We start from the raw sequence: 27,690 nt of genomic DNA on the forward strand, positions 1-27,690 counted from the left end.
TTTCAGGCAGTTCTATTGTTCTGGATGGTTGGTTGCTTTGCTAAGCTCTCCATTAGCTCCCAGAGTATTTTCTATGGCATTTCTGAGTTCATGAACGAGGTGGCTTTGGTACTTTCATTTAAAGGAGTGCTCTTTATAGGCAGTCTTGGACAGTGTCTGAAAAAACATCTTTTGTTTAGGTAATGCAAACATCGTTCAATGCCTTTTCTCTTTTTTTTTCTGTTTTCAGTTCAGTGGCAAATTACTCTTACAATGATTTTTCTTTTTTTGCTTTAATTTTTTTTTCACCCAAGGCTGATTACTGTTTTGGAAATACAACTACCTCTTCCATGTTTTATTTTACTTCAGAGAGTCCTGACTTTAGCCTTTTTTTTTTTTTTCTGACAAGTTGAATGGATCTGTAATCTGTCTCTAATGTAAAAAAAATATGTTGTTGTTCAGCAGTAGTCTGACATTCCCATATGAAAAAACCTTCTACTAATTATTTTTATACAAAGATCCTCCTCTGGAAAAAGGATACCTATACTATATTTTCAGGGAGTAATACTTAGATTTTGTAGTTACAATGAGTACAGAAAATAACCAAAGTTATCAATGCTTCTTTCAGGACAGAGGAGTATCTTTATTAAGCATGTAGAATATATGGTATGTGCTTTTTCAACTTTAATTAATGTTTCAGTCAGGGACATACTGGTTTTGCCTAAAGCATTGTGCTTAACTGAACTTAATGTAGTCCAAAGTTACATTCACATTTGGATGAATTGAGAGGTAGGGATTTGTACTTAGAACGGTGTGGTCCTGATTCCACGTTAGGATTGCTGGTTGCTCCTGTCTCTGAAATAATAAGCAGCAATGTATTTCTTTCTATTGGGTATTTGGTCAGCTATGTCATTGCTAAGGCGTTAGATAAGTTATCTGCCTGTCCCTTGTGGCAAGTACTGCCTGTGATTTGTACATCATAGTTGACAACTTGACAGCATTTTTGTGGAGTAGTTGCATCTTCTTTTTGCTGTGTCTGGTTTGATCCATCAGATTTTGTTGCTAGCTTACCATTTTTCATAATCATCTCAGATCCTTTAAACACTGAAAACCAAAGAGCTTTGTAATAAATAAAAATTATAATAAATAAATAAAACTTATTTTAATCAAGTCCAATTTCATTTACGTCCACAGCTGTTCCTGTGGGGAATAACACATCAATGAAGTTTTATCATACAACAGAAATGTATGTTCAGATTTTATCCATAGAGTCTTGTTAAGATGTAGAAAAGAAAAATGCTGATTGAATTTTAGATATGCAAATCACAGTACTGCATGTGAGCAGTTTTCTGCACTATGTTTTGTACTGAGATCCTGTTTCTATAAAATGTACTATTACAGGAATTGCCTAACTGAAAAAGTTAGGTTGAATGTGTAAGCATTTAAAAGTTAATGTCTGCTAAATTAATTACAAAATTATCATGTTGTCTTTAAGCAAAGATTCTTTGGTGTCCAATAGTTTGCATCCACAGAGGTTCTTTCTGCTTCCTTCATATTTAAAAAGAATATTTTTTACATTGGCAGAAACTACAAATGTAATCTTTTCACTCAGTAATGCATCTTCTTTTATCCTAATGCTCTTCGGTGTCTGGTGAATGTAAAGACAGACCATTGGAAACTCCTAACTCCCAGTTTCCCAGTGGTGAGTGTCTTGCTTATGGCAGCAACTTTGTTATTTGGAAATCAGCCGTCTTTTAAGAAATTTTGGCAAATATGTGATGTAGCTTTCAAAAATGTTGTGACATTATTCCACAGGCAGGAAAGTCAAGAAAAGTAGGCATTAGTGTGCCCTTGATAATGATTTTAATGTGTTTCACTACTACTGCCCAGTATATTTATGGAAGAAGAGGACATAGCGTAAGAAGATCTATGTTAACTTTGAGGGTAAAGTAGTAGCTGGGAGTCACAAGCTGTAATACTGTGAACAAAGACAAGTTCTGGGAAAAACTGTATACAGGCTTATTTGGTTTTGGTTTGTTGTTCTTCACAGGCTATGGAGCAAATATTGATAATCTGGGGTGCTCTGACAGGTCTGTCAGAGGAGGGGGAAATGAAGAAATTTTATAGCTATCAGATGACACACCACATAATAACTTAACTGACCTTGAAGGCTTCTTGGCAACAACTAGTTGCAACATAGTTTGTTAAATATTTAAGCCATTGTATCAGTGAGATACTTCTACCATTTCTCAATTAGCTGTCCCACCCTCATAGTGTCCTGGAATGCTCAAGAATGGATGAATAGCTTAAGCATTCCAAAAGAGAAATATTTGACCTAAATCCCTCTTTTTTTTTGAGTCATTGCCTTGTGAATTGTATTTGGGTTTGTTGTAATAAATTATAACTATTTAAAGTGTGCTTTTTATGTCTTCTTTTACATTAAATTCGTTAAAGGATGGAGTACCTGAAAATTAAAAGCAAGTCAGAAGATGACTGGGCTTTAAAAATAACTGCTGAGAGAAGATTAATAGGTCAGAAATTGGTCAGGTTTTTATTAAAAACTAGCATTGCTAAAAAAGTGAGTGATGGCCGGCATTCTGGACTGAGAACCATGTTCTTAAATATAATGGGGGTTGGGGGGTATTTAAATTTTATAAACTATTGGTAAGTTACAACCAAACAGAGAAAAAGTCTGAAAAGGACTGTGAAAACCATTACAGTGGGGAAAAAAAATCAATTTCACAACTTCAGTCAAGATGATGTGACCTTGAAAAAGATAGATAAAGTGAAGGCAGAAATACATATCTAGCTTTTGTTCTCTGGCTTGAACTGCTATTCACCTTTCCATTTGGAAGAAAGGAGCTATTAACATTTGTAACCAGCAGCATATATTATACTCTGAGGCATGTCTTCTGAATTCTACCTAGCAAATGCCTAACTGTGATTATTTTTTCAAGCTTATCTTGCCTATGAGAAAAACATATTTTCAGTTAGTTATGTAAATGGACACGATGCATAAATATTACAGCCATGTAAAAATAAATGATGGACACGTTTGCTGGAAAGCTTGCCATTTTTCTAGTTGTAGCAGTTGCTTCAATAAAAGATGCTACCTTCCAAGCTTTGTCTCAGAGAAGTGAAATTTCTGCTCTGTGAGCGGTTATATCTAAATGTTTCATATGCGGTAGTCCTAGGGGAGAATAGTCTTTCAAAGATTTCAGGGTTAAATGAAGAAAATAGATAAAATTTTATGTTTCTGAAAGTCAAGTAAGGTTTTGAAAGTGCAAGGTTTTTTGTTTTGTTTTAAATTATTAATAACTGTTAACTACTACTGAAACTTTCCTGATTCAGGATAGTTTTGACTGGTAGGCACAAATCACTGTGGCATTATTTGGAGAAACATAAAAGAAACATGTCATCTTATAATCCTGATAAAGTGGCTGTGAATTGTGGTGGTGGACTGTCTCACCGAGCATGTACGCTCTGTGACTGACGTATGGGCCATTTTCTTGATTCTTGGTATTACAGTAGAACCTAGAGATCCTGCTTTGTTGAACATTGTATAAAGCCGTACTATGTAGATTACTACTCTGCCTTTTCTAGTTGGTATATACGTTGCTTAAAGGGAAGAGAAGTCAAATATTCATCTCCCTTTGTTGAAAGAAAGAAGTAATAAGTTGACCGAGGTCCTACAGTGTGAACTAAAAGTATCATTGTCTAAAACCATGCCAGTATTTTCTGATTCCCAATCCAGCTGCAATCTCTCAGCTTCTTTTCTGGCATATCGGAAATGTTCAGCTATATCAGAGTGATACGGCATTTATGACTGGAAAGTTTTTGATTTTTATGAAGTCAGCTGAATCAAATAAAAAGCTTTTAAAAAGGAATATAAGAAAAAAATGTATTGAAAATGAGAAAAGACCATTACTGTATCACCCTCCAGAAAGTCAATTCTTGAAAGCGTTCATAAAAATACTTGTATTTATCTGGAAAGAGTGTTTCTTGTTCTGCTTTTCAAGAATGATCAGTGTTGTTATCTATCTTTCACGTGTGTTCTGAAGTCATTGGTCTTTATTTAATCACTGTTTTATGTTGGCTGAGTTTGCTGAGCTTTTACTTCATTTCCTTGAATTTTTTTTTTGTTTTGCTATACATTGCTTTATCATGTGTGGTGGCATGATTAGAATTCAAAAATATTGTTCTTGGTGCCCAGTCCTGCAGATTGTATGAAATATAGCATGAACTTTATGTTCCTGGAAAAGTATCGAAGCTGCGTATGCTAGGAAATTTTTTTAGGGTCAGTTATATTATTACTTGTGCTGCTGTAGAGTTCTAATGTGTTGACAGGCTAAGATGCTATTTATAGCTTCTTCTTTGAAAACGCAATAAATATTTCTTCTGCAAATTGTGATATACAGTGGTTGTTTTGGTTGCTTGCATTAGATAATAGCTTCCAGTGGCCAAGTTTAGGTCAAGTAGTCAAGCTAGACAGATGCTGAAGGCTTTTAGTTCTCCCATTTTTTTGCAAATTTAAAATATCAGTTTGTAAATACTTTCTTTTAGGTTGTTTGTTATGGCTAACGATGTGTTGGTTTTTTTTCAGAGCGTGCTAGTGAAAGCATCCATCAACTGAAATACGCCTTGGAGGAAAGACAGTTTGCAGAGGGTGAGGGTGAAGTTGGATTTGACCAGTCCTCTGTGGACAAGGGCAGTGATGATGTGAACAGGGGCAATGATGACAGTGGGAATGCAGTCTGGCAGGAACTGCAGCACAGTCATGCAGGTAAGATTGCTCTGAAAGCAAATAGTTTAAAAATTGTTAGAAATTATACTAATTTCAATGAAAAAATATTTTTGGTTATAATGTTTTTTATCTTTTCCTAGTTAATCAACTTAAAATTTTGTTGCAACATCAAGAAAGAGTGGAAAGTGAAGTCTCTCCATCAAGGAGGAAGATGTCATTCTGTGTATGTTTTTTTCTTATTTCTTTTGTGTTGTTTGAATGAATAGCATGTGTGATGAGATCAATTTTCTAGTATCCAGGAAGAAAAAGAAGCACCAAATCATTTTTATATTCTGAAATATTGGAGATTCTTGGTATGCTTATGAACACAGTGGAAGAAAAAGACATCTATAATACAAGATGTGGACTTTTCTCCTCTTTTATTGACCATGCAGTGTGGGTCACGGTCCACATTGCTTTCAGCTTTCTCATCTTTTTCTTTCCACTAAAAGTTCACCCTTTTTGTTTTGGGTACAGTTGGGATTGACTACATTGACAAATTTCTGTTACAGCAGCTTCTGTTTTCCTTTGTACTTTAAGGATTCTCTAAGGCTGCCTTATGCTGTAACTATACTTTTTCTTTAGAGGATTAGAGATGTTCATGTAACAACAGGTTTCGTAGCTCTCTGCCAAAATGCAGTGGTCTCTGTCAAAGTTAGTTTACACCCTTACAAGGGTTTCTCAAATTTAGCCTTCTTGCAGCAGAACTTCACCAGAGTATGTGTAAGGGACAGTTCAATTACAGAGGAATTCCTAGATACTAGTACCCCATAGGAAAATAATTCAAAGGCATTGATCCAGTTTTATCTTTTGATGGCCTCCACTGACTACTTTTGGTTTATACTAAGGAAGACAAACAGCTCTCTGCTGTCAGAGTTGAGGTAGCAGCAGAATAATCGAAAGTCTGTATTCCTGCTGTGTTGCTTTGAGCCTCTGTAATTAGTCTAGCTCTACTGTTCTGACATTGAGAAAGTTTCAAGTTCAACTTTCCTGAGTGTTCTAAAATCCACACATTTAGTCTTATTGTCCTACCATGATGTCCTGCCTCATAATGGTGCCGGATAAAATTAGAGTTTTGGAGCTCAATGGAACGGTGCAGCATTGGTTGCTCTTGACATGACGTGAACCGTTATGATCTGTATTTAGCCTTTGGAGGGGAGGGAAAGCATCTTTTAATCCATCTTTGTCAAAGTTTACTACTTGTATTGGGAAATATTAGCAGAGTCGAAAAATTCAAAACAGGGTACTTTTTCTAAGAAACATGTGAGAGTGCTTTCAGGGAGTGAATTAAAGGATGGAGGAGTAAATGCAGAAAAGGTGGGGATTTACTGTATTGATAGGGCTTTATCCCATTTCTTCCTCTTGAAATTTCCAATGAGAGTGATTCTGTGAAGTGGTGGCCTTATTCTCCTTTTCAACTGTCCTTCATCTGCTTGCTAACCAGGATGTGAAAGTGTTCTGAAGATAGACCAAGTGTAAAGCTCAAAAAATGTGGAAGTACAAAAGTGCGCACACACCAAAAAAACCCCAAACCCTTATAAAATATGAGCTTGTCTGGCAGTTTGCTGGACACTACAGCAATGCTTCTTATGTAAGAAGAATCAGATTCCTCAAAGGTCAAGGAAAGCAAACTTAGATTAGGAGTAACCTTAACCTTTTGCTTTGAATTATGTTGAAATACCTGATGACTACTGAACAGTAGATGACTGCATGTGTTTATGACTAAATACAATATTTCACAGAAAGCATACTGTTTAGTAAACTTTACAGCATTTCATACGTATAAATAATGTCGTAACAAAATTCCCTTCTCTTACCCATTGATAAAAGTTGCAATAGACATCAAATGAGTACATCTTTTCTTTCATTATACCCAGATGGTTGGGCAGAGGTTTTCCTTTTGCTCTGTACCTCATCACCTGAGATCAAGGCCTAGCAAGATTGCATCATACAACAACTGCAGTTTTACAAGTCAGGTCTTGGCTAACCTAACTGCACCCAGCCTGGCTTCCTGATGTTGTTGTTATAGCTGGAGTTCCCATGACTGATTCTCATTGTTTCTTGCCAGTTTACAGGGCAGCAGATTTAAGACTGCCAGCAGGAGAGTGTCTAATTCTGGGCTTTAGAGGTTTGAAATTTGAGGCATTCTGGAAAAGTACAAGGTTGGCCAAATGACGTGGGATGTTGGCAAAACTATTTGTCACCATGTAAAATGCTGGCCTCTAAAGCTGCCAAGCATTTATATTTTATAAACCCTTGTGTTTATAAGATAAACTTTTCAATATTAAGAATGCAAATATGAACAGCATTTCTGAGACTCAGGCCTAAACATTTGATAATTCATACTGATCAAATGTGTCTTTCAGCTCTGATTTTAATATTTGACCTACTCTAAATATGTGCCTCCCCTGATCTCTGTTCTTTCACACTATAACACATTATATTATCAGAATAATAATGAAAAATTCCCAAATTGATTTATAATTGATAAAAATTGTGTAGTCAAAAAGATAGAAAGAAATAAATCACGAATGATCTACCAGGCATTCGCTCCATGAAAGGGCAGGTGGAGGCTTCTAAATAAAGAAATATCCCAGTGACAGTGCTGTGAGTTAATAAGTTGTGTTAAGAAGTCCTCTGTTCTTTTTCTGTTGGGGAAATATGCTATGTATTATTTTCCTTTTAGTGAAACCATTCCTTAGCACTTTTGTATACATTACACCAATGTTTCTCAAGTTTCTGAGGTTAAACATTAGCACTGTTTTTCAGTGAAAACCAATTTGAATAGAAATGGAGTTTGTAGCATTTTCAAACACTGCTGTGGTGTAATCTTTTCAGGGAGGCAGTTGGAGGTCTCAGCTGCAAGGTGTCTATTGTATTTTCAGAAAAGAGAGGAGGGATGAATAGGAGCCAGAGGAAGAGAACGATGAGTTACAGATATTATCGGCGCTATATTATATATACTTTAACAAGTGTGATGCATTTCTTAAAACTTTATAAAGTAGTTGAGAATAATAGACTTTAAAGCAAGATGAATTCTCAGTCAATAGAACGTGGAACTTACATGCACCAAGGTAGGGGGAATACATTGCAAATTTGGAGTGCCTTCTCTAAATGGTTTTCTAGATGGTTCCGGAAAGCCTTCAGTTTATCTCCTCAGTTGTAGTTCCAGATTTGTCAAGAGTCCCCCCTTTAATACAGCGAATACTTAGATTAGTATAGTTTGACAGGAAGGCTTTTGTTGCTAGAAACCTTCCTTCACTGTGGATTTTATCTGTATCTTTAAAGGTTGTATGGGGAATCTTAATACCTTGTTGAAGGAAGAAAAACAACCCATCAATTGTTGACAGAACCTGTAGATAAGATAACTAGTAGATGTCATAGCTAGCCATTAGTAGCTTGGTTTGAGGTTTTGGCTCTTTTTGAATGGTTAATATTTAAAAAATAATATTTGAAAATAAAGATGTCGGTTTCTCAATATTTTAGGAAATTCAGGAGACTTAGAAGTTCAACTGTGCAGTTAGTTCCTAAAAATTAGTTCTATGATCTTTAAGTAAATTTGAGAAGCAAATTGTGGAGTATTTTTGCACAAAAAAGGTGTGTTTCTGCCTCAAGATCACAGATGTTAGAATTGTATCAGTTTCAAAACTAGCTAGGGATCGGCATAAAGATGCTCATCTTCATCCAGAATAGTGAACTAATGCTAGAAATGTACCTGTTGTTCCTCTAAGAGGACCCCATTAACAACTCTGTGTGAATTTTGTATCATTACCAGAACAGAATACAAAGAAGGGAGATTTACCCTTTTACAAATGTGAGTAAAACTGTTCAGTAAATTGGTGAAAAACACAGACATCTTTTGTATAAGTGGATATATGTTTTACTTAGACATGTCCCAGTTTGACTTTCTTAATTACAAAAAAAAGCCCAAACAAACCAAAACATGTGGCTTACATTGATATACTTTCTTTTAATTTCAGGAATAAGAATAGCTCATATATGTCAACTAGGATTAGACTGTAATTAGTCCTTTCAGTGGATGAAATTTGCAATAGTGGAATAGCAAACTAAGGTAGTAAAACAATATTGAAACACATAAAGAGGATGAGTGAGGATCTAATAGTAGCTGATTTATTTAAATTTGATAGTAGAGACTCCATTAAATATTTTTTAATTCAAAGGCAGTTCCATTGCAGACTAACATGTTCGTGCTTAATACTGTTACTGCATTAAAATTATTTTAAAGTATGTTATACTTTGTTAGAACTAAATAAATTATTATACTATAAAAATGTGTTATATCCATTCTAAATAAGCCCTTTTTATTTGACAAGGTTTGTAGCTAGTAGGATCAAAGAGAGGCTGTAGTTTTCAGGAAACAATTTATGATTTTAAGGGTGTTTTTAGTAATAGTTACATTCTTTATCTGTACTGTATTCTTAGGAGTAAATGCTGTAAAATTAGAGCAATTGTGTTTTTCATATTTTGTAAAAAGTTTAATCCCAGTTTAAATGTTGCTGAGCAAGGCAGAGAGGCAATTGTTTATCTTGAATGGGCAAGGATTCCCTTCATTACCTTCTTTCACTAGTTATTTGTGAGGCTATCAAAATTTTACCTGTTTATAGGGTCTTCAGAAAGGTTTTTTTAGAATTCTCTTTTAATACCAATAATGAAGTTCTTTGATAAACATAATATCACATTTTCCTGTGTTTCTATGGAGGTATTAAAATTGCAGATGTAGTTGTATTTCTGTAGCAATTGTTAATCAACATTTAGAGGAGTTGCCTTTGATGCACATCCACAACTCATTAAAATTCAAGGGATTTTATATTCATTTCACAGAGAAGAATATACCCCCTTACATTTGTCAAAAATAGATGATACACTTAAATGAAATTCATACTGCTATTTACAAATCAGTTTGTGGATATGATTTAATCCTGCTTTACAGATGTGTTTAATCAAGCAGCTGTACATTTTGACAGAGTGACATATTTACTTTTTGTATTGAAGGATTTAAGTTCTTACCATTTCTCCCTTCCTCATGATCTAATACTTGGAGACTTTTTATAGGTACATAGTATTCTGCGTGCAAGCAGCATCTTACTGCAATAGATGGAAAACCAGAAAATAACACATGCTATTGTTTACTTCTTTCAGAAACCCCCAGAAGCTGCAACTGGAGACTTACCAGCCCTTTCTGATCTTGTTCCTATAATCAATGATCAATCACAGTACATTAACCATTTAGAAGCAGAAGTGAAGTTTTGCAAGGTATTAGACAACATATTTCACTCACTAAAACCCTGGTCCCCTAAATATGAAGAATTGCTTTAAAAATAACTTACTCTTAGTCTTGAGATCGATTGTCATAATGACCAGAACTGAGTCAAATGCAGTTGAGTAGATGCTGAGCCTTATCGTGTGTCTTGGTGCCTGTGTAGTGTTTAAGGGTCTTCAAAGACATTTTTATGTCCTATCACAAATATAAATAAGCAATTCTTTTTAAGAAATTATATGGAAATTGAAGCTACAAAAATGTAAAATCTGTATTTTGGGTATTCTTATTCTCTCTAAAAGGGTTAAAATAGTTGAGAATTTTAATCTAGACTTTTGGTCTCAAGATGTATTTAAATGTTGATAGCCATCTCAAGAAGCCTTTTACATGCAGTTCCTGTATCCTACAGGAGGAATTGTCTGGGATGAAAGATCGAGTACAAGTAGTTGTTCTTGAAAATGAGGAACTACGTCAGAAACTGAAGTTCTTATCTGCGGAACATATGTTGAGAGAGCAAACTCTTCTAGATGCCTCGGTAAGTTTTTGGTTTTCTGTTGTTGTTTTAATCAGTGTTCAGGGACTTGATCCTTTTAAGGAAGGCTGTATAAATGGTTATCTGCAAACTGAATTTTAGTCAAAATTTAATGAGAGTTTGTAACCATGGATTCCTGTGCATAACATTATTATCATAGGTCGCCAACCTAATTAACTTGTTCATTGGTTCTTATATTCTACTGTAATGAAAATGATAAGATTTAATACTTATATAATTAACATTTGTTTAAAAAACAGCCTACATAATTAAACTGAAGTGGTTTTTTTGGTTTGTTTTTTTTTTTTTTTGGCAAATACTCAGAACTCCTGGATTGTTGGTGGTAATGACTGTAGCATGCGTCAGCCTGTCACCTCCTCACCAGCGCATAACAAAGATAAGGCTTTTGTTACAGCAGCTATTGGAGAAATAGAGAAATGGCCTGTAGAACTGGTTGGTATTAACTTTCTGTGCAGTTATACCTTTGCAAAACCTTTTGGTGCTTTGTTGTTGATGCAGTTCTGATGGCTAATTTTGTAACAGACATAGAGGAGGAGTTTTGGTTGAATGAACCTTAAGAGAATAAAATTTGACCTCAGATTAAACCTCATTTTCTCATTATACCCTAATTAATAATATTATCCAGTTAGACACAGATGGCAGGTTGTATCTGCAGATGTCAGCTTCTTGGAGATAAGTCTTGTTTTAAGAATGTCCTATCAGTGATGGCTCCGCTTTACTTTGGAGATTCTTAGCAGTCACACAATGCACGAGCAGGTGGGAGCTAGCTGGTGTAATTTAGGTAGCCCTCTAGGCAAGCTCTTTTGCAATGAGTCTTTCTGCTCCTGGAGCAGCACAGGCTCAGTAAGGTACAAAAGTAGCTTTGTGCAGTCTGTTTTCCCTCAGCTGAATTATACATTTTAGAGATACAGAGGAGCCCTAGCAATTCAGAGATAATGATGTCTCTATCCTGTATTTTTAGTTTGGGAAGATATTCTTAATTCTTTTGCTCTAAATTAATGGGGTAGTATTGCTATCTTTTGAGAAGAATATGGTTAACGAATTTTTGATGGTTTTTTTATCCATGTGCATATGTGTAGTGTGGAATTTAAAGGGTACTTTAATTCTGCAAGATAATTATAGGTATTTATTAATTTTTTCCAGTAAAATATATTTTTGTTGGATTTTTGTGCATCATCTACAGCTGAAAAACCTTTTCAGTGATCCCTAATGCCTGTGGTAGTTTGAAAGCTAGTTTTTACAGTAATTGCACTTTTACTTCATCTGCCATATTGAAAGCAAGAGAATCATATTGATTGTGACTTCTTTCTAAGTGTCATAGCAAGCTAAATTTCTGGTGCTTTATTTGGGTCGTTATCATCATTGCATTTAACATTGGTGTGGTTGATTTATATACCTAGTTCTTCACCAGGTAATAAGAATAACTCTATTATAAATAAATAAATAGCCTGTCTACTTGAAGTTCTCAAGAATTCTTCTTTTATTTCTGCTGCATTGTGGGAGAGTAAGAGCAAACTTGAGGCAAGATCATCAATTTGTGTAAATCATTGTAGAGGGCTGCAGTTGGAGCTCAAGCAATTTACCATTTGAGGATCTGGCAAGATGTATAGAAATAAGAAAATGGGAGGGTTGTTCATTTTGTAGTCTTTCACAAGTGTGAAATATTTAGGTTTCTCTGACACTAGTATTTCAACAAGTTTGTATCTTCAAGGGAAAGGAATGAATGTGACTAATGTCTAGATTTATCTGTAAAAACAATATTATGAAGAAAGCAAAAGACACTTCTTTTCTCCCATCTTTTCTAAAGGAGAAACTGAAACTTCTTTATCAAGAAAAAGTCAATATCCTTGATGCTCAAATACTGTCTCTAAGGTAAAGTGAAATTATTTATTTTTTTAATTATTGTTAATAAATTATGACTTCATAACAACACAAACCACTCTTAATTTGAATAAGTAAGAGAATGCCTGAATGTCATGTTTTCTGATAGTGTCCCTGAAAGCTAGTTTTACATGAAGCTGTCTCAAATATAAATGTAGCAAAATGGAATGTACTGCTACTATATAGCAACATTAGCAATATATTTTATAAATTCAATTGAATTATTGTATTTATAGAAATTACAACTTGATACAAAATGTCTTTATGCTTTTTACTCTTTTTCTTTATAGAAACATCATGTCTGTTAAGGTAGACCAATCAAAGAAAAAAGAAAATAAAATTTTAACTTGTGTGTGCTCTTCTGTAATTAGCTTTCTTCTACTAATATTTTGTATCATGCGTTTTAGAAATCTTAAGCATCAAAATAGTTTAGGCCACATAATGATTTTGGAGCAGAAAAACATAGTTTTGAAGCATGCAGGCAGTGTTTCCAGTCATGTAACCTGCATATCTTTAAAAACAAAAATATTTGAAAATAAGACCTCATGTACACCTCAAAATATTAAAGGTTTGAATAGGTAGCAAACTAGGGAAAAACAGAAGTAGAGGCAACCACTTCACGATTTGGTTTTCAGAAGTAAACTTGCCCCTATACACCTGCATTCATGATGCTCCTGCTGAATCGGTTTAATTATGTTTTGCCCTAAATAAATTGTGGTTTCATATATCTGAAAATTCTAGGCTTTTGTGTGCGTGTGTAAAAAGAGTTACTGGTAGGGAGACAAGTTTATGCCCTCTGCAGTGGTGAAATCTTAAACATGCAAAGCCAATTGTGCTAGTGCAAGTGAAGGAGGATCTTAAGTTTCAGCTACATAATCCAATTCCCTCCCCCTCCACACCCACTTGGCTTGAAGTGTTACATATATTCAGAAATAAATATTGGAGGCTAAAATAGTCGGAGAATTTCCACAAGTACGTTATTCAACCCCTTGATTTCTCCTAAGGGGCATAATCTTTCAAACTGTAAGTTCTGCAAAGCACTTGAGTGTATGCTAAATTTTAATTAAAGTGAGAAAAGATATTGCTTTCAGTGGGACTATCCTTTTTTAAAAACTTTAAGCAAAAATTTGCATAGAACCTGCTGATTTCTGTCCAAGATTTCACAACAATAGGTCTGGTATACCATGATTGTCAAAGGATATATGCAGAGCAAATTCTGTTCAGGTTATAGTGGACTATATTTAATAGACCAACTACTAAAATTGGAAAAAGTGCACAGAAGATTTTCCAGATGGAAATAAGCTTGCATGCAGTGTATATATCATGTGCACAGTAAATCCAATGCAACCAGAATGTGTCAGACTTACTATGTGTGTGCTGCCCAGATGGCCTGCATAACAAACCAAAAGCTTTGGATTTGTTGCACAATTTGTCAAACTGATCTATATGTGCACAGTGTGCGTTTGTCTGGAACTTCCTGATGTCAGCATTCCTACCGCTTGCACTCTCCCTGGCCTGACAGATGCTTAGAAATTCTGGAGAAAATTCTTCAGAGCACCTGGTAAAAATTTTGGAGACAAGTAAAAAACTTAGCTTGTTTTTCTGGAGATGTGGTTGACCTCAACTTTGTGTGTATTGCTGGATTAGAGCGAGTGTGTTGAATACATCCGGATTTTGTCTAGGGAACAGGGGACTTTTACTTTATATTGTAACTTCACATTTCTTCTCTACTCTCAAATTAACTGTAAAGTTAGTGATGTTGTTAGTAAGAAGAACAGAAAAATGTTGGAGAGGGTATTGAAATATTTATACACCTGATAGTATTTCTGGCTAATGAATCCTTTACTCTCTTCAGACAATATGTAAGTCTACAAGTTGTATCTAATAATTTTCTGTGTAACTTTCTGATTTTTGATACCACAGAAGGAAGGAACAAATTAATATAATTTTGGTTTGTCTATTAATAATTTTGATTGGGTAGTTCAACTATTATTTCTCTGTTAAAGTCTTCCTTAGCCTTCTGAAATGTGTAAAATAATATTAAGTACAGGGATTCTTACAGTTACTTTTAGATTACATCTGTAATTATGTATTGCATATAAATATAACTTGTAGAAATATTTGATTGCACAAATAATAATTTTTATATCTTCTTTCTAGAAAAGACCTTTCAGAATCTCAGAAGACATGCAAAGATTTGGAAGGAAGGCTAAAACACCACAAGTCACTCGTTTCAGCCATGGATTCTAACCGGGTTGGTGGTCTGTGTCTGAAATGTGCACAGCACGAGGCAGTTCTTGCACAGACTCATTCCAATCTTCACATGCAGACCATCGAGAGGGTAACAAAGTAGGTTTGGGGAGGTGTGTACTTTCTCATTGAAAGTACAGTTGCTTACATTAAACCATATAGGTCTCAATGTGTTGGGTTGCAGTTAGAGAGGTGTGTGCTTATGGAACAATGGAGTCCCAAATTGAAGTCATAATGCTAAATTCAGTGGCAGAATATGAGTGTAGGTCCCAACTGGTTTGAAATCCATGGTAGTTTTGCTACTTATTTCAACTGGGAAAGACTATTAGTCATTGTCTTGTAATTATGATACCTAGGGTTGTCTAGATAATGAAATGGTTGATAGTTTGTTTCCTGCATTTTTTGTACAAACACTCCACTCTGTCAGAACAAATATTATGGAGGTCCATATATTTTCATTGACTATTTCCTGTAAATTTTCCTTATCTTTCCATAGTTGGAAGTTTTTCTAGCTCCACATCGCTCTCCTTACATTTGAGGAACTTTTAGGATGCATCAGCAGTGTAATCCTTCTTTTTGCCCTTGAATTTGCTTAGTACGTCAGGTGTTTGGTATAGGATGCACTGTTCTTCCCTAAATACAATAAATCAGGGAAAAAAGTTCCTTTGGATAAAAATAAATGAAATTGTTTGAAGCCTTTTTTTAATTGTAGCTTTTATTTAAATTATTTAAAAAAAGAAAAGTTATGTTCAGCCTGTATAGTATATATCCTTCAGAAATCCCAACAGCACTAAAATGTTTATTTTTCTAAGAAATTCTACTAATCAATCATGTTAAAAATCTCTCCCTTTCTATTTGCTACTAATAATGATAGGATACTGCAGCTTGTTAAACAGACATTTATTTATTGTCAGATATTTGAAGCTACTTAGGATTTCTGAAGTTTTAGGATGAGCCTGCTGGAGATGGGGTAGTGAGTTAACTAGAAGCAAGAAGACTGAAGAGACATAGTACATATAGTCTGTCAAATGGATATTATCTCTACTTGTTAGTTGGCTGTTGCCAGGAATTATGTATTTTTCTATTGTCAAGTCCAAGAATTTTCTGGGAAAGCTCTTTATTGCCGAAAAGTCATGTTTCAAAGTCTACTTTTGTAAGAAAAGTAATTATTTGTCACAGACTTTGGAAAAAAGGAGCAAACTATAAACCAGTACATTCTTGTCATCTTGTATTAGAGTACAGGTTGAAATAAAAGATTTGAGCTGACCTATTTATCTTTCTTAAACTGATATTTCAGTTTGAGATTTAACAAAATCTAAAAGGTACATCTTCCTGTGAAGCAATTTATTAAAACCAAAGATATTTCAGTAGAGATTTTCAAAGTGACTTTGTCCAAATCTTGTTGAAATGACATTTTAAATATGACTTAGTTCTCTGGTAAATACAACTGTGCTACCATTCCACACAACATGAATATAAAACCAACAAACAAACCCAAACACAACAGTTTTCAACCTGAATCTCTAATTTCACCTAAAAGACAATTATACTCTTAATTTAAAAGTTTTCAACATGCAGAATAGTGAAAAGGTGAAGTTAAGTATTACAGTTTTACTGACTGTGCTTCACTGTTTGGTATAGATCTTAATTTCTTAGTTAACAAAAGTTCAGAGAGGATGTAGAATCCAGAAGTCTTATTGTTTAGTTTAGTTCCAGTTTGCAGCAAAGGGCAATTGATTTTCATTTGATATACTTAGCGATCTGAATTATTTGTTGAATGTAACCCTTCCTTTTATTTTTTTCTCCCTATTTTACATTTATTGACAGTGTAATTTCATATTGCTTTTATATGTTTTGGTTTTTTTTCAGAAACTGCTTTTTTTTTTTTTTTTAATCATGGATCCCCATTTTCTAATGCCAACAGTATGTTGCTCAACTTCAGTAATATATTTATGACTTGAGCTCTGCTGTCATTACTGGCAGTTTCACTAATGGTCCATCCTTCTGAAGTGAAGGACTGGCCAGCAAATAAATGATATTTGTAATGTCTGCCAAGCTAGCAGTATGCAGTCTTTAACTTTTAACCCATGCTACTTTTAGTCATGCTTCACTTAGCACCCTTATGTCTTTTATCTTTCAACATTTTGTATTTGATATACCTGTTGTGTTTGGTTTGTTGGTTGTTTTTTTTTCTATTGAGAAAAGATATAGAAGAAATATCTGTTTTTTCTTTATATGCAGAGAAAGAGATGAGTTGATGGATGCACTTGTGTCACTGAGGCGAAACATGAAAGAGATGCAACAAAGAGAATCTAATGCTTGTGAGCAAGTTAAACAAGCTGTGCAAATGGCGGAAGAGGCTAATTTAGAAAAAACAAAGGTAAACTCATAAGACACAAGAGCCTTTCACTATTCAAATCTACTGCAAATGTTAATTAGTTTTCATGCTAATGACAGCATACATGCTTAAAACCTTTATTATGTGTTGATAGGATGTATGTGTTGATATGATGTAGTAGATTTAAAAGGATTGCACTGTGTTTTATTTTTTTTCTGAGCAGTAGCATGAACTCTATTTTTGAGTTCTTAAATTCTCATCAAGGCCGTAGGGTGTGTTGCATTCTTAGGCCATCATTTAAATTCTGATGTCATTTCACAGTTAGGTGATAGAAATTGAATGGTAGAATTTTCAAAGGCATTCACGATGTGTAGGAGGATAATTCTCATATCACATTTCTGAGCTGCTCTGGAAAGAATACTTCAAATGCTTATAAACGATTCTTTTTGCCTCGGATGAGTGCAGTGCAAGAACTGATAAGCTAACTGAACTCTCTGAAGACGAGCAGTCCTGTCTGATGCTACCTACAGGAAGCTGCTTTTGGTGCTTTGTAAATAATAATGATAAACCCAGTTTTGATCTAATGCTTGTGTTAGCCCTAGTTACTATATACAATCAACTGATTTTGACCGAAATTATTTCCTTGATATTTGGTGACATCTACTGTATTATTAGTGAATTACTATGGAATTGAGAGAGGGTGTTAGTTTTTTGGTTTGGGATTTTTTTTAATTAAATATTTGTGGTTTTAATAGTGGGCAAGATTGATATAATTGTTCTATTGATCAAATTGGTTATTATTCATCCAATGCCATCCAGTGCTGTAAGAGTGTGTGTGTAGGGTCTTTAATTATAAACAGTGGGAGGAAAAAATAAGGACAGTTGGAAATCCTATGTACTTGTTAAATTTATCTTCAGAGTATTACAGCTCCTTTGTTTTTTACTGAACAGAGAGAGAAAGAATCCTTCTGAGCTCACTCTTTACCTGTCACGTCCTGTCCCTGAGGGGTTAACTTTAATTGCTTACTTGTTTACTTTTTTGGGGGTGAGTTCTACAGTTGTCTGATAGAAATGTTATTCACTTACTGCTATTTAAAACTGCACAAAATACTTTTCCTCCTCTATGTGATAAAGTGATCTGATCTTCCTCTTTTTCGTTATATAATCTTTATTTTAATATTTTATTATTAAAAAATAATATTTTAAAAGAAAATCTCTATAAATTCTTATTCAATGCAGCTCATGTTAGAAATGTGGCCTAAGAATAAAACTTAATAAGACAAATTAATAGAAGCTTTTATAAAATGGGTCTTTGTACCTATACTATTTCTGCCTCAAAGAAAGCAGCTCCGTAGGGTCTCTACTGGCCACCCTCTTCACTGCAGCAAGGAAATGTAAAGTGCTATCTGTATACAAGACGGCGTAGTAGTGTGTTTTTTCCATGCTCAAAAACTGTTGTAATATGAAGGAACAGGGAGAAATCTTTTACTTATGCTACATTAATTTAACGTTTTTACATGCACTGTTATTTCTTTTGGTAAGTACAAACCATCTTTTATTTTCCCAGTCCTATTCTATTCTTAAGGTGAAGTACTGTTTTCCTTTGTGATTATCATGGAATCCAACAGAACAGACCACATAAGGAAAGTGAGGAGTTAGCATTTGGAAGTCCAACGTGTTATAATTACAGTTTCATGACTCTGTTTACAGAAAGTCTAACCTCAGGTGCTTATCATTTAAAACCACCAGGTTTTTTCTTGTCTTTCGGTTGTCTCTCTAGTTTGTGGCCTCGTGCTTATTACATGGAGCAAGGAGGAGATCTTCTAAGGTTAAACTTCCATAGTTGAAGCAAATCCAGGAGTGTATTTTCAACATAAATGTCACAGAAGAATAACTGTTTGAAGTGCTTGTTAGCTCCACTGTTTTGACCACATAGCAAAATACACATTTCTTCTTGCAACTTATTTCTTTTAGAGTTGCATTGGTTTACATGTCTACCAAACTACGCCAGTCTTATGCAGACAATTGTTGGCTGATGATAAATTCCTACAGAAAAGGATTTAAGGCAACAACAGATGGATTCTCTCACCAACTTGTGATAGGAAAGAGACCCTGAGGAGGGTTCTGCAGAATTGACATAAACTAATAGAGACTGTTAGAGCATTCTCTAAAAATTATGGTTTCATTTGTTTCCCCTCATGAACAGCCCAACACCAAGGAAGTTGCTTATAGGGGATTGTCTTTTACTCAAAGAAAAATAAGCACTTTAAAAAAACTAATTTGAAAATACAAGGTAATAAGGTAGGACTCCTAAAAGGAGGTTACATTAGCTTCCTTGAAATAGGATGTGCTGAATATCAGTGAAATGATGAAATGGAATCTAGTTTACTTGTGAGCTAGCAAGCTGCCTCTAGGGTGCTTTGAATACTTTGATTTACTTTATGGAGTAGCGTATTTCTGATTTAAATTGACATAACACTCAACTATCCCTTTGGCAGGGATACATAAATTGATAGGTTTTTTGTTTTGGTTTTCCTGCCCGTCCGCCCCCCCACAGCTTTTTTAGAAGATAGAGTGTACTGTATGTCTTGCATATGAACATATGTTTCTTCTATTTTGATAGAAAAGACATCTCTAACCTGTGTTTTAGCACTTCAAATTAAGCAGGACATTTATGAGTTTTTGGTAGAATTAATCTTCTTTATTTGACAAACCTGAAACTAAAAAAACTATAATTAAAAAAAAATTGTTTCTTTGTATCTTTACTTATGACTTCCAGGTTTCTTCTTAGCCTTCAGCGCTCAGTAATTCACTTCGGGGGGGGAAAAACAAGAAGTAGAGCATACATTATTTGTTTATTTTTCCTTCAGCTATGCAGTTAGGCAGTAACCACAGTGTTTACAAGGAGTCAAATATTGGATCCTGGTTCTAGTGATGTATATTAATGAATTTTAAATTCAAGGCAAATAATCATCTTAGTTTTAGAAGAACAGCTACCTATTTGGAAAATATACTCTGAAAAATGTTTCCATCTTTGCCGTGACTTTTAAAATCTAATAGATTTATAAATTACAGTAGGGCATGTGTATACATACAAACATGTACATCTGTTTTCAATTTGTTAGTCCTAGTCTGGATGTTAACATAGTAGGGTATGTATAAACATCGTAATAGCTATGTTAAAAAAAAAAAAAAAAGTCCTTTCTAATACCAAATTGTTTTTCCTGAAGGCGTTAGATAAATACCATGTCTGTTTAAAATTTCAGATTTCTTCCACTTAAAATAGGGTTTTTTTCTAGGCTCTAGTCCAGTGTGAGCAGCTGAAAAGTGAGATGGAACGGCAGAAGAATCGTCTTGAAAGGGACTTAGCTGCCCAGCTAAATAAGAGGACTGATGAAAAAGAAGCACTGCGGGAAGAAATGAAGAAGGAAAGGGAGGACTTGACAGCAATGGTATGAGGCAGTTTTTTTCTATTTGTGTATTACAACAAGCATATCATCCTCTTTAAAATTTCTGTTTGCTTGTTTTTCATTTTGTTTCAGTTTTGGATTTAAGAGCTCAGTAAATCACTTCTACCACTGCTGTAAAGCAGTAGTAGATAAGTAATCATTTGAGTCTGAATAACTGGGTTTTATGCTATGTCACTAGATACATACTAAGTTGTTAATGTTATGCATTTGTTTTAGTTTGCGTGATATTTTCTAACGCACTTTGTCAAAGTAGGAAAGGGTTAAGTAATATGTGATGCAAGGTTTGTACATAGCTTCTTATAAAGATTATTATTTAGGTTGCCCAGTCAAGCATTCAGAAGTTAGCGCATGTCAAATTTAAGATTCTTTGCTACTTTGAGCTTACGTATATATATTTTGATGTTACAGTATTGTATTTGCATTCTAATATGGTATTTTTTAGAGTGATCTTATCATATGCTTAATTTGCCCACCTGCAGAAATGTGTCAAAATCTCTTTTCTCACTTTTACTGATGTTTATAAACCCTTTGAGACAGAATCTGTGTCATCATTTATACTGTGACCATTACAACAGAGTCTTGATAACCTGTTTTAGACTTCTAGATGCTAGTGTAATCTGAGTATAAAACATCAGGGGTTTCTGCCCGATGCAATCTACAGAGGAAACCTCATGCTAACAGCAGTAAGCCTGTGAGATATGACTGAGGAGGCACTTCTAAGGTGATTGGAGAAAGAAATGGGAAGAAGAGTAGAGAGAGAAATGCTCCATGAATTAGTGGTTTTCATGCTTGTTTGTGCAGCCTCTTCAACCATTTTCTGCTGGTGGTTTGGAAACAATATAGTGAATTTCTCTTCTGATTGTAGGCATTTTTCCATATTTTTGGGCTCCTTTTAGAAAGAAGCCATACAGTTTATAAAATCTGGAGAGCACAGACTGAACAGGATAAACGAAGTGTTTAAAAAAGAAGAGGTTCTTTGGTAGTGTTGCTTGTGAAATGGCTGGAAAGCTATAAACATAGGCAGGGAATCATGGTCATATGGTTGTATTTCTGGTATTACGAGATGGCACAATAATGTTCTGAAGCTGCTACAGGAAGTCAGAGCTTTTGACTCCAGTTCCAGATATTAAGCCAGGAATTAAATACAGTGATAGGGGCTAAGTGATATTTAAGAAAGTGAACTGTTGTAAATGATCATCAGAAATCTGTTGCCAGGGCAAACTGAAATAAAAAAGTTAACCTTACATTGGAGATAATGAGACATTATTAAGCAATTCCTTGTTTGAGTCCTTGCTATCTATTGGAAATTATCCCTTTTATGCATTTAGCTGTTTAGTTACAGACCTGCTTTAAAGCAGAGTGTGCGCTCCAAAATACAGCCTATTAGACAAGCATTTCATAACTTTTTTTGGTAGAATAATTCACTGCATGACACCACATTACTTTGTATTTCATCACCCACTGAAATAGATTTTACTGGTACTGATTCCCACTTTAAGTAGTCGAAGTCCTTTTAGTAAATCCTACATACACATTAAACAACGTATAGTGATGCTATGATAATGTCGTGCTTCATAATTAATCATATGGGATGACTTTGTAGAAAACTGTGATCTATATGTATGATTTACACCTACGTATGATTAACTACTTTTATGTTTCGGGATTATGAGATGATAGAAATGGTATACTGTACATCAAGTCAACCTCCATATGAATATTTTATCTCTTACTTTATGAAGTGATTTGTTTGAAGGGGAGAATTGGCATGATACATAAGTCAGGTGGATGTATAATGAGTGGAAAATAGTTATGAATATATAATCCTCTAGATTTGGCTTTGAATTCCTGTAAGATAGCCTAGAACTGTCAGACACCATTATTTTCACTTATATTAGTAAGCTTCGGGGCTAAGTAGCTGAAGGGTCACTGTCTGTTTTATTGTTACATTTTTTTACCATTCAGCAAAATTTGATCTGAATTACATTAGAATTTTGAACGTACTATTTCTATATGGTTTTTATACAACATTGTGCTTTGATCTATAGTGCTGAAATGTTTTCTGAACTTGGAAACTAATTTAAGATCTGTGGTTGCAATGACAGTTTTCTTTAGCTGGGGGGAACATGATTTGGCTTAAATCAATCTACATAAGGATGGATAAGAAGCTGTTAAATAGTACTTGCTGTACTTGCAGTTACAGCTGCAAGACTAATGCAACCAGCTGCTTCTGACACTTTGTCCATACTAACAAGTCCTGGAGACTAGTCAGGTTGATGAAAAGTTTCAAATAAACTACTATATGGTAAATTAATTCAAAATAATGAACCTGTTGTTAAAATAATTTAATTGTATAGTTTTAATTTGTATTTTCATACTATATCTTTCATGTTTAATTATATTTTTAATGCTATCTATTTTGGCTATATACAATTGCTTTTCAGGAGAAAGTCTCACAAGATTTAGATCTGTGGTTGGTCAAATTGTGTCATTACAGTGTTCTTGAGCTTTTTGCAGGTGACGGCTATGTCTGAGAATGTGGCAATGTTGGAGGCTCAGGTAGAGAGAATTACAAGGGAAAAGAACTCTCTAGTTAACCAGTTAGAAGAATCACAGCACCAGCTTTCATCTCATGAAATGGAGATGAATAAGGTAGGCATATTTATAAATGAGTATTGAGTTAGGTTTTCCTTATTGTGACCTGAAAGATGAGAATTTTTTTCTTTCTATGTTTTGCTCTGTATTAGTAAAGAAGATGTGCTAAATGTAAACTTCGTCTGAATATCCCAGAGGCATGGTTTTACAAGTAGAAAGGTAACTTTTTCAGTCTGCCAAGTCACCTTGTGAGGCAAAGGCTGGCCTTTCTAACTTGCAGACTATGCAAATCACTATTTAAAACTGCAATCCAGTGTTTCATTAAAAATTGCATTTGGTGTGAATGAGGCAACGCAGTATTCAACCCTGTCCTGTAATTGCTACCTCTGGGATATGCAGTGCTGAGATAAAGGGAGCTGTAGCAAATCACTGTTTTTCAAGTACTTTCCTGTAGAATTTGTATGTGGTGTACTGTTTTATTCATTAATATTGATGGTATGCCTTTTACAAGGAGATCTTTCTTCCAGTTAAGAATTGCAGCTTAAAATCTATCTATGTACATGTATCACTTCTGGGTGCTTTATTTTGCATGCTTCTCAATATTAGAGCCATAATTTGGGTCATAACATGAGAAAGAAAAAACAATTGCCATCCAAAATTTATGCTAGGGATGACACATTGTTATAATGTTTAGCTTAGTTTCATCACTCGTTACAGAAATAACTTCAACCTCATGAAGGTGAAGGGATGCTAAGTGTCTATGGAATAGACAATCTGAGAATTCAAATTTTTTACAGCCTCTTGAAATGTCAATATGCCAATGTCAAAATGCCAATATTACCAATAATCCTGGGGCCAGTTCTACCTCCCCAGTTGTTAATTGCAAGGCTTTTGGGAGCAAGGCATTCTTTAGGCCTCTAGAGACTTCTGCAGAGGTTTTTATCAGTTCCTAGACCTCTTCTACCCTTGCTGGTAGAAATAGGTGAAAGTATTGCAGAAAATTTACAGCAAAAAATCATCCAAACTTATTAGAAAATTTAATTCAATTTCAGCTGAAAGACAAATGGAGGAGCATTTTAAGGATGTCAAAATGGTTTGATTTATCATTTCTGAAACATGCTTTTGGTTTTTCAGACTGGGTTCACAGATGACTAGCACCACTTACAAGGGCCGGGAGGGGGGAAGGAGGTAGTAGGTAGAAATATCCATTGGTCTGGAAAGAACAATTTTATAGCCTACTGATTTGAAGTGATCTTGCAGGAGAGTAACACTGTGGTTCCAGTCCCTGCTTCAGTTATTGTTAACTAATACAAAGTTGAATAGGTGGCCACCTTGCAGTAGTCTATGCTGTGTTTTTGCTGCACTGTCCTGAGAGATTGGAAAACTGCATTGGTGTCACTGTTCTGAACTGAGAAGTCTCAAACATCCTGGAGGAAGGTCCTGACCATTTTGCTGTCAGAACCATGTGCCATCACCCTGACCTTTTTCATTTGCTGTGTAAGTGACATCTATGTCTGCTTGGGAATCTGACTCTTTGTTTCCAAACTTGGTTTGCCGTTATTAAGAGCAGCAAATAGCAACATTTTTCCCTTTGAGTTTTATCTGAAATATTTTTTTCTGCATATACCAGAAGTCAGGGAAAAAAGTTTGGAGTGCGAATCTTTTTCTTTCACTCTGAACTATGAGGAGACTTATACTCATTATAAGGACAGCACCATCTGCTGATTCTTCTGCATTATTCACTTTTTACGATGTGTGTGGGAGCTGAAGGGAAGGATGGCTGTATTTTTTATTTTTTATTTATTTTGCTTGAAGGAAGTGACATCGGACTTTGTTACATCCTTCATATAAAGGAAGGAGGACATAGAAAGACAGGTTTGGCAATCTATGTAGTTGCATCTTAGGATTTTGTAGTTGCATATGATATTTCGGTATTAAAAAAAAAAGCTTTAGAACTTTGCCATTCTTCAGAGCATTTGCTACCTTCGGTTATGTTCAACAGAGCTAGATTCACAAGCTGTCCTTTGAATTTGTAAGTGATGCTGCTTCTTAAAGCTATGACAGTTGGTTTTGGTTTTTCCTAAGGTGATTTGATTGCAGTATGTGTATTTACTTTTACCCTAATTTTTTTATAATAATAATTTTAAAAAATAGTGAAAATGAGAAGAATATGTGACTGAAAAATAGAAATTAAGTTGGGTTGTAGAACATGTGAGAGGAGATTATTGAGAAGCACAGAGGATTGTAGCACCAAGTTGAGCAAGTTTAAAGTGTGTACATTTAGGAAGCAAGTCTGGTGAAAGGATGTAAGTGAGGCAGGGAAGCAGAGTGAGTTGGAAAGTTCTCTGAGTAGCTGCAAGTGAGCACATTTGCATTCTCATTAGGGAATGTGCATGTATTTGTGTTTGGTTAATAAGGTGAAATGAACAGGCACAAATTGGAGGTGATTGCACAGGGTAAGGACAAAAAGGGGACAGCTTGTCCACCATCCGTCTCCATTCCCAACAGATAAGATCAAATAGAATCCTTTAAAAGTCTTTGATTGGGAAATGGGAGAATAACATCCCTGCACAGCAGTAGTGAAAGTTACATGGGAGGGACTGGTGTGGTTGGGTTTTTTTCCTTTCTCTTTCTTTCCCTTAACACCTCCCCAGACCCTCTGAAGCTGAGCTGCCTTCAGGTAGAAAGGAATGAGGGGGCGACATAACAAACATCCCACCAGCAGAGAATAGCTGTTACCTTTCTGGAAGTGGTACTAGATTTCTTTAAATGCTGCTTTGATCCCTTTTGTCTGGCCCATGCATATATTTGAATTAGGCATTGTTTTTAAAGAATTTATCTTCAGTTTATACTAAGTCTATAATGCTCTGATGTAACTTTGACAATTATTGCATTAACATCTAAACATTTTCTTTTTTAACAGTGGAAAATTGGCAAGATAAGAAACTGCACCATTATATAGGAGTGTGATAGATCCTTTACTTCTAGGTTTTGAAAGTGTTGATGTAGACTTTCTTGGGATTTTAGAGAGAATGGGAGAAGAATGTAAAACCAGCAACTGTAGTTTAACTGTATTTAGTAGCACATATATTTACAACATAAATATTTATACTTAGCAAAATCTTGATCCAAATATAATTGAATCTAGAAGGCAATGCATATTTCAAAGTTAATGACTATATAGAGAATTCAGATCCACCTTTTTATATAAAAACATTTACCATATGTAGTCTTAAAATATCTGTAAATTAAAATATGTTGCATTTAAATAACCTCTAGAGGGCACCAAAAGATCTAATTGCAAACCCTGGACTATGGATTCTTCAAGCTACAGATCGTATTGTCTGTATAATCTAACAGGTGTGTGGAGAAATGCGCTATCAGTTGAATCAAACCAAAATGAAGAAGGATGAGGCAGAAAAGGAGCTCAGAGAGTACAGAACAAAAACTATAAGGGAGCTTGAAATTAAGGACCAGGTAAGAGATAATACTGCTATCACTTTGCAGTTATTAGAAGCTTAAGTAGGGTTATTTCGGAAGCTGGAATGATTCGTTTTTCTAGTAGTGGTCATTTATTACTGTTAAATGGTTTCTAAATTAATGGCAACAAGCCAGCTATTACTGTTAAATAAATACCTTTTGGTTATCTTATTCTTGTTTTCAGCCCTAGTATGTTCAGTTTTACATAATACTCGTCCCATGCTTTCATATAGAATTACTCTATCATATGTATTCATGCAACGTACTTGAATTGTATGTACTGTATACATATGTTTATACACTTTTTCTCACAAATAAATCCACACATAATTATGTATACATGTAGCCTGACAAAACATTAAAGACTCTAAGTGTAATCTAACTGTACCAAAAATGAAAATCATTTATCTTCCAGTTTTTTAAAAGATTCATGATTAATGAATGCTGGAATTCATAGAAAAGTTTAATAAAAAAATAAAAAACAAAAAAACAAAAAATAACCTTCTAGAAAAAAAAACCTATATAAAAATTCCACTAGGCATTAATTGTTTATTATCTAAAACTGTGTTTTATAATAATACAAAAACTAGTGTATGCCTTACAGGTAGTCTGTGAGAAAACATCCCATGCAGTAAGAAAGATTATTAGAGTAACCTGTGACATACTTGGCAAACAGCTTGAACAGGTGTAATCTGCATCTTTTGAAGTGCCCTTTTTTGTTGAGGTTCTATCTGTTTTTCTCTAGGTATTCAAACTTCCAGTTATTCCTTCATAAATTGTGATTTGCACATGAGAGTGGATGTCTTATGAATACACAGATTTATAAGATGCACATGAGGATAATTTTTTCATATGCATTTTGTTATTTGAATAGCCTATCCAACAGGTTTTAAATCATTCTTTTTCTTCTAAAGAAGTGAACATATCTGTCCCTTTGTAAAAATATATGTAGGGGAAAATGCAGTATTTCTAAAATTATATTTTTATTTACCAATTCCCCAAAAATCTTCATGTAGGGCAGTAAGTTTATTAACTTAATCAAGTACAAGTTTAGGCTGGAAGCAATATTAATTCAAATTATAA

General features: G+C 34.6%; 1 protein-coding gene across 2 annotated transcripts in view; it reads left to right on the plus strand.

The window, feature by feature from the left end:
- The window catches only part of SDCCAG8 (SHH signaling and ciliogenesis regulator SDCCAG8), a 111,643-nt gene that overhangs the window by 3,440 nt on the left and 80,513 nt on the right, over positions 1–27,690 (plus strand). For both annotated transcript variants that reach the window (XM_075748815.1, XM_075748814.1), the window contains exons 2-12: positions 4,583–4,762; positions 4,864–4,946; positions 9,923–10,036; positions 10,450–10,574; positions 10,884–11,025; positions 12,401–12,465; positions 14,635–14,823; positions 16,966–17,104; positions 20,362–20,514; positions 23,050–23,184; positions 26,488–26,604. In XM_075748815.1, the coding sequence (XP_075604930.1) occupies positions 4,583–4,762; positions 4,864–4,946; positions 9,923–10,036; positions 10,450–10,574; positions 10,884–11,025; positions 12,401–12,465; positions 14,635–14,823; positions 16,966–17,104; positions 20,362–20,514; positions 23,050–23,184; positions 26,488–26,604 (1,442 nt within the window). The remainder of the gene's footprint in view (positions 1–4,582; positions 4,763–4,863; positions 4,947–9,922; positions 10,037–10,449; positions 10,575–10,883; positions 11,026–12,400; positions 12,466–14,634; positions 14,824–16,965; positions 17,105–20,361; positions 20,515–23,049; positions 23,185–26,487; positions 26,605–27,690) is intronic.

This window comes from Balearica regulorum, chromosome 3 (assembly GCF_011004875.1).
Source record: "Balearica regulorum gibbericeps isolate bBalReg1 chromosome 3, bBalReg1.pri, whole genome shotgun sequence".
Classification (NCBI taxonomy): domain Eukaryota; kingdom Metazoa; phylum Chordata; class Aves; order Gruiformes; family Gruidae; genus Balearica; species Balearica regulorum.